The sequence below is a fragment of the Euleptes europaea genome, chromosome 3 (assembly GCF_029931775.1).
Source record: "Euleptes europaea isolate rEulEur1 chromosome 3, rEulEur1.hap1, whole genome shotgun sequence".
In the NCBI taxonomy this organism is placed as follows: Eukaryota; Metazoa; Chordata; class Lepidosauria; order Squamata; family Sphaerodactylidae; genus Euleptes; species Euleptes europaea.
Window position 1 is genome coordinate 14,108,679 of NC_079314.1, and position 20,981 is coordinate 14,129,659.

The 20,981-nt window shown below is 38.8% G+C and overlaps 1 protein-coding gene across 1 annotated transcript in view; it reads left to right on the plus strand.

Annotated features, from left to right (window-relative positions):
• The window catches only part of LOC130474679 (uncharacterized PE-PGRS family protein PE_PGRS54-like), a 196,971-nt gene that overhangs the window by 99,405 nt on the left and 76,585 nt on the right, over positions 1 to 20,981 (plus strand). The window contains exons 55-71 of the mRNA XM_056846378.1: positions 1,287 to 1,367; positions 3,908 to 3,988; positions 4,781 to 4,861; positions 6,016 to 6,096; positions 7,234 to 7,302; positions 9,222 to 9,302; positions 10,095 to 10,175; positions 11,307 to 11,387; positions 12,116 to 12,196; positions 12,939 to 13,019; positions 14,218 to 14,298; positions 15,699 to 15,779; positions 16,520 to 16,600; positions 17,342 to 17,422; positions 18,178 to 18,258; positions 19,003 to 19,083; positions 20,223 to 20,303. Of these exons, the coding sequence (XP_056702356.1) occupies positions 1,287 to 1,367; positions 3,908 to 3,988; positions 4,781 to 4,861; positions 6,016 to 6,096; positions 7,234 to 7,302; positions 9,222 to 9,302; positions 10,095 to 10,175; positions 11,307 to 11,387; positions 12,116 to 12,196; positions 12,939 to 13,019; positions 14,218 to 14,298; positions 15,699 to 15,779; positions 16,520 to 16,600; positions 17,342 to 17,422; positions 18,178 to 18,258; positions 19,003 to 19,083; positions 20,223 to 20,303 (1,365 nt within the window). The remainder of the gene's footprint in view (positions 1 to 1,286; positions 1,368 to 3,907; positions 3,989 to 4,780; positions 4,862 to 6,015; positions 6,097 to 7,233; positions 7,303 to 9,221; positions 9,303 to 10,094; positions 10,176 to 11,306; positions 11,388 to 12,115; positions 12,197 to 12,938; positions 13,020 to 14,217; positions 14,299 to 15,698; positions 15,780 to 16,519; positions 16,601 to 17,341; positions 17,423 to 18,177; positions 18,259 to 19,002; positions 19,084 to 20,222; positions 20,304 to 20,981) is intronic.

A 20,981-nucleotide genomic window follows, 5' to 3' on the forward strand; every position in this document is an offset into this window, starting at 1 on the left:
ATTATGACACGTATGCTTTTGATTAATACCAAATGAAGATCTCAATTCAATGCAATTGGTTTCAAGATAGCCTGCTTCTAACTGTGTGTTGCTAGGATCCACAACCAAAGCCAGGAAAAAAACCCCTGGGGATTTATGCAGAAAAATTGGCACACTGATATCTGTCCTTAAATCTGGCTGATCATGCCAAATCCCCCTTTTTGATGCACACCAACTGAAGATCTCAGTTCCAATGTTACTGATTTCAACGCAGCCTACCTCTGACTGTTTGTTGCGAGGATCCACAGCTACATCGCTGGGATTTTCTGGAGCAAGACATGGAACACTGATATCTGTCCTTAATTTTGGCTCTGCTGATGTCAAAGTATCCAAATGAAGTTTCTGTACAAGTGAAAGGGAAATTTTAAACTAAAATCCATTATTACTCTCTTCCCTTAAAAGTTATACCTTAATAAACCTATTAATTATTAAAGTGACACGACATGTTACCCCTCCCTCCGTTTTGTCATAACATAGGGCGACAACGCATGGTCGCTTGAGCCTCCTTTATTCCCTTTTTCAAGCAGGATTCAGCCAGGATCAAACGCATGCGTTTCGCCGAATGTGAGTTCGATCCTGGTAGAATCCTGGCTGAAACGGAGATTAAAGGAGGCTAAAGCGACCTTGTGTTTTCGCCCATAGTTACCACCATTTCACATATTAAACATTGTATTTAAAAAAAAAAAGATTCAATGATTTAAAAAAAATCAATTCTGTATGCTGACCAAAACTATGTCTGTGGTGATGGTAGTTCTGGCTAAAATGATCAGAGCTATGACTATTACCCATATCCTGAAGTGACCTTTTAAAGGGAGAGTATGATTTGCTCTGCTTTCAATAGTTTCAAATCTAGCATGTTTTGCAGAGATGGTGAAGAAAATACAAACCATTCAGGGATAAAGCCTCTTTAGAAAATGTTATCTCTTCCCATAACTCAGCAGGAGTAGAAATTACGTTGTATGCATTGCTACGGGATCAGCAGTTGAGCTCAAACTATATCCAAATGAATATTTGTTACAATTCTAAGGTGAAAATTTTAAAATATCAAATCAAGTATGAAGCAGGTTTACTTTCCTGAAAGTCTGTGTCATCATGAATCTATAAATGATTAAAGTGCCCCAGGATTTTTTTGGGGGGTTGTTACTGGATCCCAGTCACATGACTAGCCCTCTTGAATATTTAAAAATCATATATCAAGAAACAAGCAGATTTGGTGAATTGGTATTTTTAAAAAAAATCTTGTTTAGGGAGGCCAAGGCAGCGGCGGCGGCAGTGGTAATGGCTACAATGGTGGTTCTGCCAACAATGGTCAGGGCTCAGATTTCCGGGTGAGTATAAGGTTATTTATGTAGTTGATTATGCCAAATCCCCCTTTTTGATGCACACTAAGTGAAGATCTCAGTTCCAATGTTATTGATTTCAACGCAGCCTACCTCTAACTGTTTGTTGCTAGGATCCACAGCCACATTACTGGGGTTTTCTGGAGCAAAACATGGAACACTGATATCTGTCCTTAATTCTGGCTCTGCTGATGTCAAAGTATCCAAATGAAGTTTCTGTGCAAGTCAAAGGGACATTTTTAAATCAAATCCATTATTACTCTCTTCCCTTAAGTTATACCTTCATAAACCTATTAATGATTAAAATGACACGACATTCTCCTCCCCCCATGTTTTGTCAAAACATAGGTCGAAAATGCACGGTTGCTTTAGCCTCCTTTATTCCCTGTTTCAGGCAGGATTCAGCCAGGATCGAATGCGTGCGTTTCGCCAAATGTGCATTCGATCCTGGCTGAATCCTACCTGAAACAGGGAATTAAGGAGGCTAAAGCGACCATGCGTTTTCGCCCATAGTTACCTAGCCATTTGGCATATTTAGTTTCAAATCCAGTATGTTTTGCAGAGATGTTGAAGAAAATACGAACCATTCAGGGATAAGGCCTCTGTAGAAAATGTTATCTCTTCACATAACTCAGCAGGAGTAGAAATCACTTTTTATGCATTGCTACGGGATCAGCAGTTGAGATCAAACTATATCGAAATGAATATTTATTACAAGTCTCAGGTGAACATTTTATTCGGATTTGGCAAAATTCGGCCCGTTTAGATTCGGGCCGTGCCGAAGTCCGAATTCCCCCACTTCGGATCCCTGAAATTCGGGTGAGATCCGGAGTTCAGGGGAAAATTCGCCCACCCCCGCGCGCCTTCAGGGGGCTTCCCTTCCGACTGGAAGGCGCAGATCTATTTAAAGGCCCCCCTGAGTTGCCTTCAGGGAAGCTCCCTGCGGGGGTGGTGGGGGTGGAACAGATCTGCGCCTTCCAGCTGGAAGGCGAAGATCTGTTTAAACAGCCCGAATTCACCAAATGAATTCAGGAACACCCCGAACTCAATGAATTCGGCTCCCCATAGCCCCCTTTTTGAGTTCAGTTCATCCCGAATTGAAAAATCACCGAATCGAAGGAAATTCAGCTGTTTTTCAGTTCGGGCTGAACTGAATCGACAGCCCTACAAACCATTCAGGGATAAAGCCTCTTTACAAAATGTTATCTCTTCACATACCTCAGCAGGAGTAGAAATTACTTTGTATGCATTGCTACGGGATCAGCAGTTGAGATCAAACTATATCCAAATGAATATGTCTTTGATATATATCCAAAATGAATATGTCATTGATTTCAACACAGCCTACCTCTAGCTGTTTGTTGCTAGGATCCAAACCCACATCGCTGGGGATTTCTGGAGTAAAACATGGAACACTGGTATCTGTCCTTAAATGTGGCTCTTCTGATTTCAAAGTATCCAAATGAAGTTTCTGTACAAGTCAAAGGGACATTTTTAAATCAAATCCATTATTACTCTCCTCCGTTAAAAGTTATACTTTTTTATATAAATTTCTATTAAATTTTTGTAACAAAACATAAAAAACAAACAAATACAATAAAATTGAAAAACATACCATAAGAAGAAATAAAAAGAAAAATTTAAAGACAAAAATACAAAAAAGTACAAAAGGGTATTCATATACTTTAATTAATACATTCAAAATTACTATATTATAAAATTTAAAAAGATACCCTTTCCCCTTCATCCACCTAAAAAGTGACCCTTCACCCACCTAAAAAGTGACCCTTCACCCGACTTCCAAAGAAGTGTCTAAACAGTTTTTATGATAGTAATAACACAATAAAAAACTAATTTCTATAACTGGTTAATTAATACAGTAAAGTCCATTTTTGCAAAATTTTCCCAATATGAGGTGGCCTTAGAACATGTTTTTTTTTAAATTCTTCCATATCCTTTCCGTGTAGGAATTCCATTAATTTGGCCATCCTCATATACATCCAGAATTTCTCTCTCCAATCAATAATTGAAGGTTTATTCGCTTGTTTCCATACTTTAGCTATCACAAGTTAAACCTTAATAAACCTATTAATAATTAAAGTGACACGACATGCTCCCCCCTCCCGTTTTGTCATAACAAAGGGCGAAAACGCATGATTACTTTCGCCTCCTTTATTCCCTGTTTCAGGCAGGATTCAGCCAGGATCGAACGTATGCGTTTCGCCAAATTTGCGTTCGATCCTGGCTGAATCCTGGCTGAAACAGGGAATAAAGGAGGCTAAAGCGACCATGCATTTTCGACCATAGTTCGACCATAGCCATTTGGTATATTTAACATTGTATTAAAAAACAGACTCAATGATTTTATTTTATTTTAAAAATTAATTCTATAGGATGACCAAAACTATGTTTGTGGTCATGGTAGTTCTGGTTACAATGATCAGAACTATGACTATAACCCATTAAAAATCATATTTCAAGAAACAAGCAGATTTGGAGAATTGTTTTTTTTTTAAATTCTTCTTTAGGGAGGCCAAGGCAGCGGCAGCAGCAGTGGTAATGGCTACAATGGTGGTGGTGCCAACAATGGTCAGGGCACAGATTTCCGGGTGAGTATAAGGTTATTTATGTAGTTGATTATGCCAAATCCCCCTTTTTGATGCACACTAAGTGAAGATCTAAGTTCCAGTGTCATTGATTTCAACACAGCCTACCTCTAGTAGAACCACAGAGGATCTACAGGATCCACAGGCACATCCACTGGCAAATCACTCACAGGCACAGGCACATCCACAGGCACATCACTCATGATTTCTAGAGCAAAACATGGAACACTGATATCTGTCCTTAAATCTGGCTCTGCTGATGTCAAAGTATCCAAATGAAGTTTCTGTGCAAGTCAAAGGGACATTTTTAAATCAAATCCATTATTACTCTCTTCCCTTAAAAGTTATACCTTAATAAACCTATTAATAATTAAAGTGACACGACATGCTCCCCCCCTCCCGTTTTGTCATAACATAGGGCGAAAACGCATGATCACTTTTGCCTCCTTTATTCCCTGTTTAAGGCAGGATTCAGCCAGGATCTAATGCATGCGTTTCGCCAAATTTGCGTTCGATGCTGGCTGAATCCTGGCTGAAACAGGGAATAAAGGAGGCTAAAGCGACCATGCATTTTCGACCATAGTTACCTAGCCATTTGGCATATTTAACATTGTATTAAAAAACAGTCTCAATGATTTTTTTTTTAAAAAAAATCAATTCTATAGGATGACTAAAACTATATTTGTGGTCATGGTAGTTCTGGTTACAATGATCAGAACTATGACTATAACCCATTAAAAATCATATTTCAAGAAACAAGCAGATTTGGAGAATTGGTTTTTTTTTATTCTTTAGGGAGGCCAAGGCAGCGGCAGCAGCAGTGGTAATGGCTACAATGGTGGTGCTGCCAACAATGGTCAGGGCACAGATTTCCGGGTGAGTATAAGGTTATTTATGTAGTTGATTATGCCAAATCCCCCTTTTTGATGCACACTAAGTGAAGATCTCAGTTCCAATGTCATTGATTTCAACACAGCCTACCTCTAGCTGTTTGTTGCGAGGATCCACAGCCACATCACTCATGATTTCTGGAGCAAAACATGGAACACTGATTTCTGTCCTTAAATCTGCCTCTGCCAGATTTTGAATACTTTGAATACTTATTCAAAGTATCCAAATGAAGTTTCTGTGCAAGTCAAAGGGACATTTTTATATCAAATCCATTATTACTCTCTTCCCTTAACAGTTATACCTTAATAAACCTAGTAATTATTAAAGTGACACGACATGCTTCCCCTCCCCTCTGTTTTGTCATAACGTAGGGCGACAACACATGGTCACTTCAGCCTCCTTTATTCCCCTTTTCAAGCAGGATTCAGCCAGGATCAAACGCATGTGTTTCGCTGAATGTGAGTTCGATCCTGGTAGAATCCTGGCTGAAACAGAGAAAAAAGGAGGCTAAAGCAACCATGTGTTTTCGCCCATAATTACCAGCCATTTCGCATATTAAACATTGTATTAAAAAAAAGATCCTATGATTAAAAAAAAATCAATTCTTTATGCTGACCAAAACTATGTCTGTGGTCATGGTAGTTCTGGCTAAAATGATCAGAGCTATGACTATTACCCATATCCTGAAGTGAACCTTTTAAAGGGAGAGTATGATTTGTTCTGCTTTCAATAGTTTCAAATCCAGCATGTTTTGCAGAGATGGTGAAGAAAATACGAGCCATTCAGGGATAAAGCCTCTTTAGAAACTGTTATCTCTTCCCATAACTCAGCAGGAATAGAAATTACGTGGTATGCATTGCTACGGGATCAGCAGTTGAGCTCAAACTATATCCAAATGAATATTTGTTACAAGTCTAAGGTGAAAATTTTTAAATATCAAAACAAGTATGAAGCAGGTTTTCTTTCCTGAAAGGCTGTGTCATCATGAATCTATGAATGATTAAAGTGCCCCAGGATTTTTTTTTTTGGTTGTTACTGGATCCCAGTCACATGACTAGTCCTCTTGAATATTTAAAAATCTTATTTCAAGAAACAAGCAGATTTGGTGAATTGGTATTTTTTTAAAAATTCTTGTTTAGGGAGGCCAAGGCAGCGGCGGCAGCAGTGGTAATGGCTACAATGGTGGTTCTGCCAACAATGGTCAGGGCTCATATTTCCGGGTGAGTATAAGGTTATTTATGTAGTTGATTATGCCAAATCCCCCTTTTTGATGCACACTAAGTGAAGATCTCAGTTCCAATGTCATTGATTTCAACGCAGCCTACCTCTAACTGTTTGTTGCTAGGATCCACAGCCACATTACTGGGGTTTTCTGGAGCAAAACATGGAACACTGATATCTGTCCTTACTTCTGGCTCTGCTGATGTCAAAGTATCCAAATGAAGTTTCTGTGCAAGTCAAAGGGACATTTTTAAATCAAATCCATTATTACTCTCTTCCCTTAAAAGTTATACCTTCATAAACCTATTAATGATTAAAATGACACGACATTCTCCTCCCCCCATGTTTTGTCAAAACATAGGGCGAAAACGCACGGTCGCTTTAGCCTCCTTTATTCCCTGTTTCAGGCAGGATTCAGGCAGGATCGAACGCGTGCATTTCGCCAAATGTGCGTTCGATCCTGGCTGAATCCTGCCTGAAACAGGGAATTAAGGAGCCTAAAGCGACCATGCGTGTTCGCCCATAGTTACCTAGCCATTTGTCATATTTAACACTGTATTTTTAAAAAAACGACTCAACGATTTTTTTTTAAATCAGTTCTATAGGATGACCAAAACTATGTTTGTGGTCATGGCAGTCCTGGCTAAAATGATCAGAGCTATGACTATAACCCATATCCTGAAGTGAACCTTTTAAAGGGAGAGTATGATTTGCTCTGTTCTCAATAGTTTCAAATCCAGCATGTTTTGCAGAGATGTTGAAGAAAATACGAACCATTCAGGGATAAGGCCTCTGTAGAAAATGTTATCTCTTCACATAACTCAGCAGGAGTAGAAATCACTTTGTATGCATTGCTACGGGATCAGCAGTTGAGATCAAACTATATCGAAATGAATATTGATTACAAGTCCCAGGTGAACATTTTAAAATATCTAATCCAGTATAAAGGAGGCTCTTGTTCCTGAAAGGCTGTGTCATAATAATTGTATTAATGATTAAAGTCCCACAAGGGGCCTTTTGGAGTTGTTGCTGGAACCCAATCACTTGACTAGCCTTCTGGAATATTTGAAATCATATTTCAAGAAAGGAGCAGGATTGGTGAAGTGTTTTTTTTTAAAATTATTATTCTTGTTTAGGGTGACCAAGGTTATGGTGCTGGCAACAATGGTGGTTCTGGCTACAATGGTCAGTGGTCACGTGGCCAGGTGAGTATGATGGTATTTATGTAGCTGATTATGATACGTACGCTTTTGATTAATACCCAATGAAGATCTCAATTCAATGCAATTGGTTTCAAGATAGCCTGCTTCTAACGGTGTGTTGCTAAGATCCACAACCAAAGCCAGGAAGAAAAAAAACTCCTGGGGATTTATGCAAAAAAATGGAAACACTGATACCTGCCCCTAAATCTGGCTCTGCTGATTCTGAAGTGTATCCAAATGAAGTTTCTATACGTCAAAGGGACATCTTAAAATATCAAAACCTGTATGAATCAGGCTCTCTTCCCTGAAAGGTTATGCCATAATAAACCTATCAATGATTAAAGTGACTCAAAATGTCCCCCCTCCCATTTTGATATAACATACAGCCCATTCCTGAGCGAGGGGGCCGAATGGGCTTAGGAGGGACCAAGAGCCGTACACCTGCGTGCGTGCCACTTGCACTGTGCAAACTTGTATGGATGCCAGCATAGTGTCACTTGCGCCATCTTCCTAGGACTGCCATGGCCGCATGGTTCTCTGGCGCTGCCTCAGCCTCCTTCCAGCCTCCTGCCAGTGCCAGTGCTCGCTTAGGGATCCTGGGAGGCATTTCCCAGGTGTTCTGAGGGCAGGGCTGCCAGCAGGCAGCCTCCTAACCCCTTTCAGGCCAGGAAAATATGGACCATTGAGGGATAAAACTTCTTTCGAGAATTTAACCTCTTCATATAACTCCACAGAAGTATTGCACAAATTATGTTGTATGTATTTCAATAATTTGTGCAATACTTCTGTGGAGTTATATGAAGAGGTTAAATTCTCGAAAGAAATTTGATCCCTCAATGGTCCATATTTTTTTTTGTATAGCAATTACTGACCTGACCTGGATGGCCCAGGCTAGCCTGATCTCATCAGATCTCAGAAGTTAAGCAGGGTAAGCCCTGGTTAGTATTTGGAAGGGCGACCATCAAGGAAGTCCAGGGTTGCTGTGCAGAGGAAGGCACTGGCAAACCACCTCTGTTAGTCTCTTGCATTGAAAACCCCAAAAGGGGTCGCCATAAGTCGGCTGCGACTTGAGGGCACTTTACACACACATAGCAATTACTTAAGCATCTGGTCAGATTGGTTATAGTTGTAATACTGGTCAGTATATGTCTCTCATATACTATGTGTGCAGGTATCAACCTAGTAGAAATCTATTGGTAATAGATTTTACAACCTATGCACATGCCTGGTTGGGTTTGAACTGTTTGTATATGTATTTATTTATTTCTATAAATGTGTGCAGGCTTAACATGGGTTTTAATTAACCACTGAAGAACGCGTTTGGTATGTGGTTACAGATATTAATCCTAGGAAATGCCATTGTGCTATTTTAATGTTTTAAAATATATTTAAACTTTACATAGCTCTTCTCAAAAATTATATTTTCAGTGTTGATATTCATATATACCTATATATTCTCTCTACCCAACCTTGGGTACCCAGCTTCTGTTTTCAGGTTAATGATTAAAGTGACATGACATGCTCCCTACCCCACATTTTGTCATAACATAGGGGAAAACGCATGGTAACTTTAGCCTCTTTTATTCCGTTTCAACCAGAATCGAACACATGCGTTTGGCCGAATGTGTATTCGATCCTGGTAGAATCCTGGCTGAAACAGGGAATAAAGGAGACTAAAGCGACCATGCATTTTCGACCATAGTTACCTATGCATTTGGTATATTTAACATTGTATTAAAAAACAGACTCAATGATTTTTTTTTAAAAAAAAATCAATTCTATAGGATGACCAAAACTATGTTTGTGGTCATGGTTGTTCTGGTTACAATGATCAGAACTATGACTATAACCCATTAAAAAAATCATATTTCAAGAAACAAGCAGATTTGGAGAATTGGTTTTTTTTTTTAATTCTTCTTTAGGGAGGCCAAGGCAGCGGCGGCAGCAGTGGTAATGGCTACAATGGTGGTGCTGCCAACAATGGTCAGGGCACAGATTTCCGGGTGAGTATAAGGTTATTTATGTAGTTGATTATGCCAAATCCCCCTTTTTGATGCACACTAAGTGAAGATCTAAGTTCCAATGTCATTGATTTCAACACCGCCTACCTCTAGTAGAACCACAGAGGATCTACAGGATCCACAGGCACATCCACAGGCACATCACTCACAGGCACAGGCACATCCACAGGCACATCACTCATGATTTCTGGAGCAATACATGGAACACTGATTTCTCTCCTTAAATCTGGCTCTGCTGATGTCAAAGTATCCAAATGAAGTTTCTGTGCAAGTCAAAGGGACATTTTTAAATCAAATCCATTATTACTCTCTTCCCTTAAAAGTTATACCTTCATAAACCTATTAATAATTAAAGTGACACAACATGCTCCCCCCCTCCCGTTTTGTCATAACATAGGGCGAAAACGCATGATCACTTTCGCCTCCTTTATTCCCTGTTTCAGGTAGGATTCAGCCAGGATCGAACGCATGCGTTTTGCCAAATTTGCATTCGAGCCTGGCTGAATCCTGGCTGAAACGGAATAAAGGAGGCTAAAGCGACCATGCATTTTCGACCATAGTTACCTAGCCATTTGGCATATTTAACATTGTATTAAAAAACAGACTCAATGATTTTTTAAAAAAAAAATCAATTCTATAGGATGACCAAAACTATGTTTGTGGTCATGGTAGTTCTGGTTACAATGATCAGAACTATCACTATAACCCATTAAAAATCATATTTCAAGAAACAAGCAGATTTGGAGAATTGGTTTTTTTTTTATTCTTCTTTAGGGAGGCCAAGGCAGCGGCAGCAGCAGTGGTAATGGCTACAATGGTGGTGCTGCCAACAATGGTCAGGGCACAGATTTCCGGGTGAGTATAAGGTTATTTATGTAGTTGATTATGCCAAATCCCCCTTTTTGATGCACATTAAGTGAAGATCTCAGTTCCAATGTCATTGATTTCAACACAGCCTACCTCTAGCTGTTTGTTGCGAGGATCCACAGCCACATCACTCATGATTTCTGGAGCAAAACATGGAACACTGATTTCTGTCCTTAAATCTGGCTCTGCTGATGTCAAAGTATCCAAATGAAGTTTCTGTGCAAGTCAAAGGGACATTTTTAAATCAAATCCATTATTACTCTCTTCCCTTAACAGTTATACCTTAATAAACCTAGTAATTATTAAAGTGACACGACATGCTTCCCCTCCCCTCTGTTTTGTCATATTGTAGGGCAACAACGCATGGTCACTTGAGCCTCCTTTATTCCCCTTTTCAAGCAGGATTCAGCCAGAATCAAACGCATGCGTTTCACCGAATGTGAGTTCGATCCTGGTAGAATCCTGGCTGAAACAGAGAATAAAGGAGGCTAAAGCAACTATGTGTTTTCGCCCATAGTTACCAGCCATTTCGCATATTAAACATTGTATTAAAAAAAAAGATGCAATGATTTTAAAAAAATCAATTCTTTATGCTGACCAAAACTATGTCTGTGGTGATGGTAGTTCTGGCTAAAATGATCAGAGCTATGACTATTACCCATATCCTGAAGTGAACCTTTTAAAGGGAGAGTATGATTTGTAATGCTTTCAATAGTTTGAAATCCAGCATGTTTTGCAGAGATGGTGAAGAAAATACGAGCTATTCAGATATAAAGACTCTTTAGAAAATGTTATCTCTTCCCATAACTCAGCAGGAATAGAAATTACATGGTATGCATTGCTACGGGATCAGCAGTTGAGCTCAAACTATATTCAAATGAATATTTTTTAAAAGTCTCAGGTGAAAATTTTAAAATATCAAATCAAGTATGAAGCAGGTTTTCTTTCCTGAAAGGCTCTGTCATAATGAATCTATGAAAGATTAAAGTGCCCCAGGATTTTTTTTGGGTTGTTACTGGATCCCAGTCACATGACTAGCCCCCTTGAATATTTAAAAATCATATTTCAAGAAAGAAGCAGATTTGGTGAATTGGTATTTTTTTAAAAATTCTTGTTTAGGGAGGCCAAGGCAGCGGCGGCAGCAGTGGTAATGGCTACAGTGGTGGTTCTGCCAACAATGGTCAGGGCTCAGATTTCCGGGTGAGTATAAGGTTATTTATGTAGTTGATTATGCCAAATCCCCCTTTTTGATGCACACTAATTGAAGATCTCAGTTCCAATGTCATTGATTTCAACGCAGCCTACCTCTAACTGTTTGTTGCTAGGATCCACAGCCACATTACTGAGGTTTTCTGGAGCAAAACATGGAACACTGATATCTGTCCTTACTTCTGGCTCTGCTGATGTCAAAGTATCCAAATGAAGTTTCTGTGCAAGTTAAAGGGACATTTTTAAATCAAATCAATTATTACTCTCTTCCCTTAAAAGTTATACCTTCATAAACCTATTAATGATTAAAATGACACGACATTTTCCTCCCCCCATGTTTTGTTATAACATAGGGCAAAAACGCATGGTGGCTTTAGCCTCCTTTATTCCCCGTTTCAGGCAGGATTCAGACAGGATCGAAGGAATGCGTTTTGCCAAATTTGCGTTCGATCCTGGCTGAATCATGGAATAAAGGAGGCTAAAGCGACCATGCGTTTTCGGCCATAGTTACCTAGTCATTTGGAATATTTAACATTGTATTAAAAAAACAGACTCAATATTTTTTTTAAAAAATCAATTCTATAGGATTACCAAAACTATGTTTGTGGTCATGTTGTTCTGGTTACAATGATCAGAACTATGACTATAACCCATTAAAAAATCATATTTCAAGAAACAAGCAGATTTGGAGAATTGTTTTTTTTTTTATTCTTCTTTAGGGAGGTCAAGGCAGCGGCGGCAGCAGTGGTAATGGCTACAATCGTGATGCTGCCAACAATGGTCAGGGCACAGATTTACGGGTGAGTATAAGGTTATTTATGTAGTTGATTATGCCAAATCCCCCTTTTTGATGCACACTAAGTGAAGATCTAAGTTCCAATGTCATTGATTTCAACACAGCCTACCTCTAGCTGTTTGTTGCGAGGATCCACAGCCACATCACTCATGATTTCTGGAGCAAAACATGGAACACTGATTTCTGTCCTTAAATCTGGCTCTGCTGATGTCAAAGTATCCAAATGAAGTTTCTGTGCAAGTCAAAGGGACATTTTTAAATCAAATCCATTATTACTCTCTTCCCTTAAAAGTTATACCTTCATAAACCTATAAATAATTAAAGTGACACAACATGCTCCCCCCTCCCATTTTGTCATAACATAGGGCGAAAACGCATGACCACTTTCGCCTCCTTTATTCCCTGTTTCAGGCAGGATTCAGCCAGGATCGAACGCATGCGTTTTGCCAAATTTGCGTTCGATCCTGGCTGAATCCTGGCTGAAATAGGGAATAAAGAGGCTAAAGCGACCATGCATTTCCGACCATAGTTACCTAGCCATTTGGCATATTTAACATTGTATTAAGAAACAGACTCAATGATTTTTTTAAAAAAAAATCAATTCTATAGGATGACCAAAACTATGTTTGTGGTCATGGTAGTTCTGGTTACAATGATCAGAACTATCACTATAACCCATTAAAAAATCATATTTCAAGAAACAAGCAGATTTGGAGAATTGGTTTTTTTTTTTAATTCTTCTTTAGGGAGGCCAAGGCAGCGGCAGCAGCAGTGGTAATGGCTACAATGGTGGTGCTGCCAACAATGGTCAGGGCACAGATTTCCGGGTGAGTATAAGGTTATTTATGTAGTTGGTTATGCCAAATCCCCCTTTTTGATGCACACTAAGTGAAGATCTAAGTTCCAATGTCATTGATTTCAACACAGCCTACCTCTAGTAGAACCACAGAGGATCTACAGGATCCACAGGCACATCCACAGGCACATCACTCACAGGCACAGGCCCATCCACAGGCACATCACTCATGATTTCTGGAGCAAAACATGGAACACTGATATCTGTCCTTAAATCTGGCTCTGCTGATGTCAAAGTATCCAAATGAAGTTTCTGTGCAAGTCAAAGGGACATTTTTAAATCAAATCCATTATTACTCTCTTCCCTTAAAAGTTATACCTTCATAAACCTATTAATGATTAAAATGACACAACATTCTCTTCCCCCCATGTTTTGTCATAACATAGGGCAAAAACGCATGGTCGCTTTAGCCTCCTTTATAACCTGTTTCAGGCAGGATTCAGCCAGGATTGAACGCATGCGTTTTGCCAAATTTGCGTTCAGTCCTGGCTGAATCAGGGCATAAAAGAGGCTAAAGCGACCATGCCTTTTCGGCCATAGTTACCTAGCAATTTGGAATATTTAACATTGTATTAAAAAAACAGACTCAGTAATTTTTTTAAAAAATCAATTCAATAGGATGACCAAATCTATGTTTGTGGTCATGGTAGTTCTGGTTACATTGATCAGAGCTGTGACTATAAGCAATATCCTGCAGTGAACCCTTTAAAGTGAGAATATGATTTGCTCTTCTTTCAATAGTTTCAAATCCAGTATGTTTTCGAGAGATTGTGAAGAAAATATGAAACATTCAGGGATGAAGCCTCTTTAGAAAATGTTATCTTTTCACATAACTCAGCAGGAATAGAAATTACATTGTATGCGTTGCTACGGGATGAGCAGTTGAGATCAAACTATATCCAAATGAATATTTGTTACATGTCTCAGATGGACTTTTTAAAATATCAAATCCTGTATGAAACAGCTTCTCTTTCCTGAAAGGCTGGGTCATAATGAGTCTATGGATGCTTAAAGTGTCCCAGGATGTCTCTTTGGTTGTTACTGGATCCCAGTCACATGACTAGCCTTCTTGAATATTAAAAAATCATATTTGAAGAAACAAGCAGATTTGGTGAATTTTTTTTTTTTTAAAATGTTTAGAGAGGATTTTTTAAACTATTCTTCTTTAGGGAGGCCAAGGCAGCGGCGGCAGCAGTGGTAATGGCTACAATGGTGGTGCTTCCAACAATGGTCAGGGCACAGATTTACGGGTGAGTATAAGGTTATTTATGTAGTTGATTATGCCAAATCCCCCTTTTTGATGCACATTAAGTGAAGATCTCAGTTCGAATATCATTGATTTCAACACAGCCTACCTCTAACTGTTTGTTGCGAGGATCCACAGCCACATCACTCATGATTTCTGGAGCAAAACATGGAACACTGATTTCTGTCCTTAAATCTTGCTCTGCTGATGTCAAAGTATCCAAATGAAGTTTCTGTGCAAGTCAAAGGGACATTTTTAAATCAAATCCATTATTACTTTCTTCCCTTAACAGTTATACCTTAATAAACCTAGTAATTATTAAAGTGACACGACATGCTTCCCCTCCCCTCTGTTTTGTCATATTGTAGGGCAACAACGCATGGTCACTTGAGCCTCCTTTATTCCCCTTTTCAAGCAGGATTCAGCCAGGATCAAACGCATGCATTTCGCCGAATGTGAGTTCGATCCTGGTAGAATCCTGGCTGAAACAGAGAATAAAGGAGGCTAAAGCGACCATGTGTTTTTGCCCATAGTTACCAGCCATTTCGCATATTAAACATTGTATTAAAAAAAAAGATTCAATGATTTAAAAAAAAATCAATTCTTTATGCTGACCAAAACTATGTCTGTGGTGATGGTAGTTCTGGATAAAATGATCAGAGCTATGACTATTACCCATATCCTGAAGTGAACCTTTTAAAGGGAGAGTATGATTTGTTCTGCTTTCAATAGTTTCAAATCCAGCATGTTTTGCAGAGATGGTGAAGAAAATACGAGCCATTCAGGGATAAAGCCTCTTTAGAAAATGTTATTTCTTCCCATAACTCAGCAGGAGTAGAAATTACGTGGTATGCATTGCTACGGGATCAGCAGTTGAGCTCAAACTATATCCAACTGAATATTTGTTACAAGTCTCAGGTGAAAATTTTTAAATATCAAATCAAGTATGAAGCAGGTTTTCTTTCCTGAAAGGCTCTGTCATAATGAATCTATGAATGATTAAAGTGCCGCAGGATTTTTTTTGGTTGTTACTGGATCCCAGTCACATGACTAGCCCTCCTGAATATTTAAAAATCATATTTCAAGAAAGAAGCAGATTTGGTGAATTGGTATTTTTTTAAAAATTCTTGTTTAGGGAGGCCAAGGCAGCGGTGGCAGCAGGGAAGAAAGGAGGCTAAAGCGACCATGCGTTTTCGGCCATAGTTACCTAGTCATTTGGAATATTTAACATTGTATTAAAAAAAACAGACTCAATATTTTTTTAAAAAAATAAATTCTATAGGATTACCAAAACTATTTTTGTGGTCATGGTAGATCAGAACTATGACTATAACCCATTAAAAAAGCATATTTCAAGAAACAAGCAGATTTGGGGAATTGGTTTTTTTTTAAATTCTTCTTTAGGGAGGCCAAGGCAGCGGCAGCAGCAGTGGTAATGGCTACAATGGTGGTGCTTCCAACAATGGTCAGGGCACAGATTTCCGGGTGAGTATAAGGTTATTTATGTAGTTGATTATGCCAAATCCCCCTTTTTGATGCACACTTAGTGAAGATCTCAGTTCCAATGTCATTGATTTCAACACAGCCTACCTCTAGCTGTTTGTTGCGAGGATCCACAGCCATATCACTCATGATTTCTGGAGCAAAACATGGAACACTGATATCTGTCCTTAAATCTGGCTCTGCTGATGTCAAAGTATCCAAATGAAGTTTCTGTGCAAGTCAAACGGACATTTTTAAATCAAATCCATTATTACTCTCTTCCCTTAAAAGTTATACCTTAATAAACCTATTAATAATTAAAGTGACACAACATGCTCCCCCCCTCCCGTTTTGTCATAACATAGGGTGAAAACGCATGATCACTTTCACCTCCTTTATTTCCTGTTTAAGGCAGGATTCAGCCAGGATCTAATGCATTCGTTTTGCCAAATTTGCGTTCGATCCTGGCTGAATCCTGGCTGAAACAGGGAATAAAGGAGGCTAAAGCGACCATGCATTTTCGACCGTAGTTACCTAGCCATTTGGCATATTTAACATTGTATTAAAAAACAGACTCAATGATTTTTTTTTTAAAAAAAATCAATTCTATAGGATGACCAAAACTATGTTTGTGGTCATGGTTGTTCTGGTTACAATGATCAGAACTATCACTATAACCCATTAAAAAAATCATATTTCAAGAATCAAGCAGATTTGGAGAATTTTTTTTTATTCTTCTTTAGGGAGGCCAAGGCAGCGGCAGCAGCAGTGGTAATGGCTACAATGGTGGTGCTGCCAACAATGGTCAGGGCACAGATTTCCTGGTGAGTATAAGGTTACTTATGTAGTTGATTATGCCAAATCCCCCTTTTTGATGCACATTAAGTGAAGATCTCTGTTCCAATGTCATTGATTTCAACACAGCCTACCTCTAACTGTTTGTTGCGAGGATCCACAGCCACATCACTCATGATTTCTGGAGCAAAACATGGAACACTGATTTCTGTCCTTAAATCTGGCTCTGCTGATGTCAAAGTATCCAAATGAAGTTTCTGTGCAAGTCGAAGGGACATTTTTAAATCAAATCCATTATTACTCTCTTCCCTTAAAAGTTATACCTTCATAAACCTATAAATAATTAAAGTGACACAACATGCTCCCCCTCCCATTTTGTCATAACATAGGGCGAAAACGCATGACCACTTTCGCCTCCTTTATTCCCTGTTTCAGGCAGGATTCAGCCAGGATCGAACGCATGCGTTTTGCCAAATTTGCGTTCGATCCTGGCTGAATCCTGGCTGAAATAGGGAATAAAGAGGCTAAAGCGACCATGCATTTCCGACCATAGTTACCTAGCCATTTGGCATATTTAACATTGTATTAAGAAACAGACTCAATGATTTTTTTAAAAAAAAATCAATTCTATAGGATGACCAAAACTATGTTTGTGGTCATGGTAGTTCTGGTTACAATGATCAGAACTATCACTATAACCCATTAAAAAATCATATTTCAAGAAACAAGCAGATTTGGAGAATTGGTTTTTTTTTTTTATTCTTCTTTAGGGAGGCCAAGGCAGCGGCAGCAGCAGTGGTAATGGCTACAATGGTGGTGCTGCCAACAATGGTCAGGGCACAGATTTCCGGGTGAGTATAAGGTTATTTATGTAGTTGATTATGCCAAATCCCCCTTTTTGATGCACACTAAGTGAAGATCTAAGTTCCAATGTCATTGATTTCAACACAGCCTACCTCTAGTAGAACCACAGGGGATCTACAGGATCCACAGGCACATCCACAAGCACATCACTCATGATTTCTGGAGCAAAACATGGAACACTGATTTCTGTCCTTAAATCTGGCTCTGCTGATGTCAAAGTATCCAAATGAAGTTTCTGTGCAAGTCGAAGGGACATTTTTAAATCAAATCCATTATTACTCTCTTCCCTTAAAAGTTATACCTTAATAAACCTATAAATAATTAAAGTGACACAACATGCTCCCCCCTCCCATTTTGTCATAACATAGGGCGAAAACGCATGACCACTTTCGCCTCCTTTATTCCCTGTTTCAGGCAGGATTCAGCCAGGATCGAACGCATGCGTTTTGCCAAATTTGCGTTCGATCCTGGCTGAATCCTGGCTGAAATAGGGAATAAAGAGGCTAAAGCGACCATGCATTTCCGACCATAGTAACCTAGCCATTTGGCATATTTAACATTGTATTAAGAAACAGACTCAATGATTTTTTAAAAAAAAAATCAATTCTATAGGATGACCAAAACTATGTTTGTGGTCATGGTTGTTCTGGTTACAATGATCAGAACTATCACTATAACCCATTAAAAAAATCATATTTCAAGAATCAAGCAGATTTGGAGAATTGTTTTTATTCTTCTTTAGGGAGGCCAAGGCAGCGGCAGCAGCAGTGGTAATGGCTACAATGGTGGTGCTGCCAACAATGGTCAGGGCACAGATTTCCGGGTGAGTATAAGGTTATTTATGTAGTTGATTATGCCAAATCCCCCTTTTTGATGCACATTAAGTGAAGATCTCAGTTCCAATGTCATTGATTTCAACACAGCCTACCTCTAACTGTTTGTTGCGAGGATCCACAGCCACATCACTCATGATTTCTGGAGCAAAACATGGAACACTGATTTCTGTCCTTAAATCTGGCTCTGCTGATGTCAAAGTATCCAAATGAACTTTCTGTGCAAGTCAAAGGGACATTTTTAAATCAAATCCATTATTACTCTCTTCCCTTAAAAGTTATACCATAAAAAACCTATTAATAATTAAAGTGACACAACATGCTCCCCCCTCCCATTTTGTCATAACATAGGGCGAAAACGCATGACCACTTTCGCCTCCTTTATTCCCTGTTTCAGGCAGGATTCAGCCAGGATCGAACGCATGCGTTTTGCCAAATTTGCGTTCGATCCTGGCTGAATCCTGGCTGAAATAGGGAATAAAGAGACTAAAGCGACCATGCATTTCTGACCATAGTTAACTAGCCATTTGGCATATTTTACATTGTATTAAAAAACAGACTCAATGATTTTTTTTAAAAAAAAATCAATTCTATAGGATGACCAAAACTATGTTTGTGGTCATGGTAGTTCTGGTTACAATGATCAGAACTATGACTATAACCCATTAAAAAAAATCATATTTCAAGAAACAAGCAGATTTGGAGAATTGTTTTTTTTTTTTATTCTTCTTTAGGGAGGCCAAGGCAGCGGCAGCAGCAGTGGTAATGGCTACAATGGTGGTGCTGCCAACAATGGTCAGGGCACAGATTTCCTGGTGAGTATAAGGTTATTTATGTAGTTGATTATGCCAAATCCCCCTTTTTGATGCACATTAAGTGAAGATCTCAGTTCCAATGTCATTGATTTCAACACAGCCTACCTCTAACTGTTTGTTGCGAGGATCCACAGCCACATCACTCATGATTTCTGGAGCAAAACATGGAACACTGATTTCTGTCCTTAAATCTGGCTCTGCTGATGTCAAAGTATCCAAATGAAGTTTCTGTGCAAGTCGAAGGGACATTTTTAAATCAAATCCATTATTACTCTCTTCTCTTAAAAGTTATACGTTAATAAACCTATTAATAATTAAGGTGGCACAACATGTCCCCCCCCCTCCCGTTTTGTCATAACATAGGGCGAAAACGCATGATCACTTTCGCCTCCTTTAATCAATGTTTCAGGCAGGATTCAGCCAGGAACGAACGCATGCGTTTCGCCAAATTTGCGTTTGATCCTGGCTGAATCCTGGCTATAATATAGAATAAAGGAGGCTAAACCGACCATGCATTTTCGACCATAGTTACCTAGCCATTTGGAATATTTAACATTGTATTAAAAAACAGACTCAATGATTTTTAAAAAAAATCAATTCTATAGGATGACCAAAACTATGTTTGTGGTCATGTTAGTTCTGGTTACAATATCAGAGCTATGACTATAACCCATATCCTGAAGTGAACCTTTTAAATTGAGAATATGATTTACTCTGTTTTCAATAGTTTCAAATCCAGCATGTTTTGCAGAGATTGTGAAGAAAATGTGAACCATTCAGGGATAAAGCCTCTTTCGAAAATGTTATCTCTTCCCATAACTCAGCAGGAGTAGAAATTATGTTGTATGCATTGCTACAGGATCAGCAGTTGAGCTCAAACTATATCCGAATGAATATTTGTTACAGATCTCAGGTGGACATCTTAAAATATCAAATCCAGTATGAAGCAGGTTCTCTTTCCTGAAAGGCTGTGTCATAATGAACCTATGGATGATTAAAGTGTCCCAGGATGCCTTTTTTGGTTGTTACTGGATCCCAGTCACATGACTAGCCTTCTTGAATATTTAAAATCATATTTCAAGAAACAAGCAAATTTGGTTTTTTGGTGAATTGTTTTTTTTTTTTTTTTAAATGTTTAGAGAGGCCAAGGCAGCGGCGGCAGCAGTGGTAATGGCTACAATGGTGGTGCTGCCAACAATGGTCAGGTCACAGATTTGCGGGTGAGTATAGGGTTATTTATGTAGTTGTACATCTCAGTTCCAATGTCATTGATTTCAACACAGCCTACCTCTAGCTGTTTGTTGCTAGGATCCACATCCACATCGCTGGGGATTTCTAGAGAAAACATGGAACACTGATACCTGTCCTTAAATCTGGCTCTGCTGATGTCAAAGTATCCAAATGAAGTTTCTGTGCAAGTCGAAGGGACATTTTTAAATCAAATCCATTATTACTCTCTTCCCTTAAAAGTTATACCTTCATAAACCTATTAATGATTAAAATGACACGACATTCTCCTCCCCCCATGTTTTGTCATAACATAGGGCAAAAACACATGGTCGCTTTAGCCTCCTTTATTCCCTGTTTCAGGCAGGATTCAGCCAGGATTGAAGGAATGCGTTTTTTGCAAAATTTGCGTTCAATCCTGGCTGAATCAGGGCATAAAAGAGGCTAAAGCGACCATGCGTTTTCGGCCATAGTTACCTAGCCATTTGGAATATTTAACATTGTATTAAAAAACAGACTCAATAATTTTTTTAAAAAAAAATCAATTCTATAGGATGACCAAATCTATGTTTGTGGTCATGGTAGTTCTGGTTACATTGATCAGAGCTGTGACTATAAGCCATATCCTGCAGTGAACCCTTTAAAGTGAGAATATGATTTGCTCTTCTTTC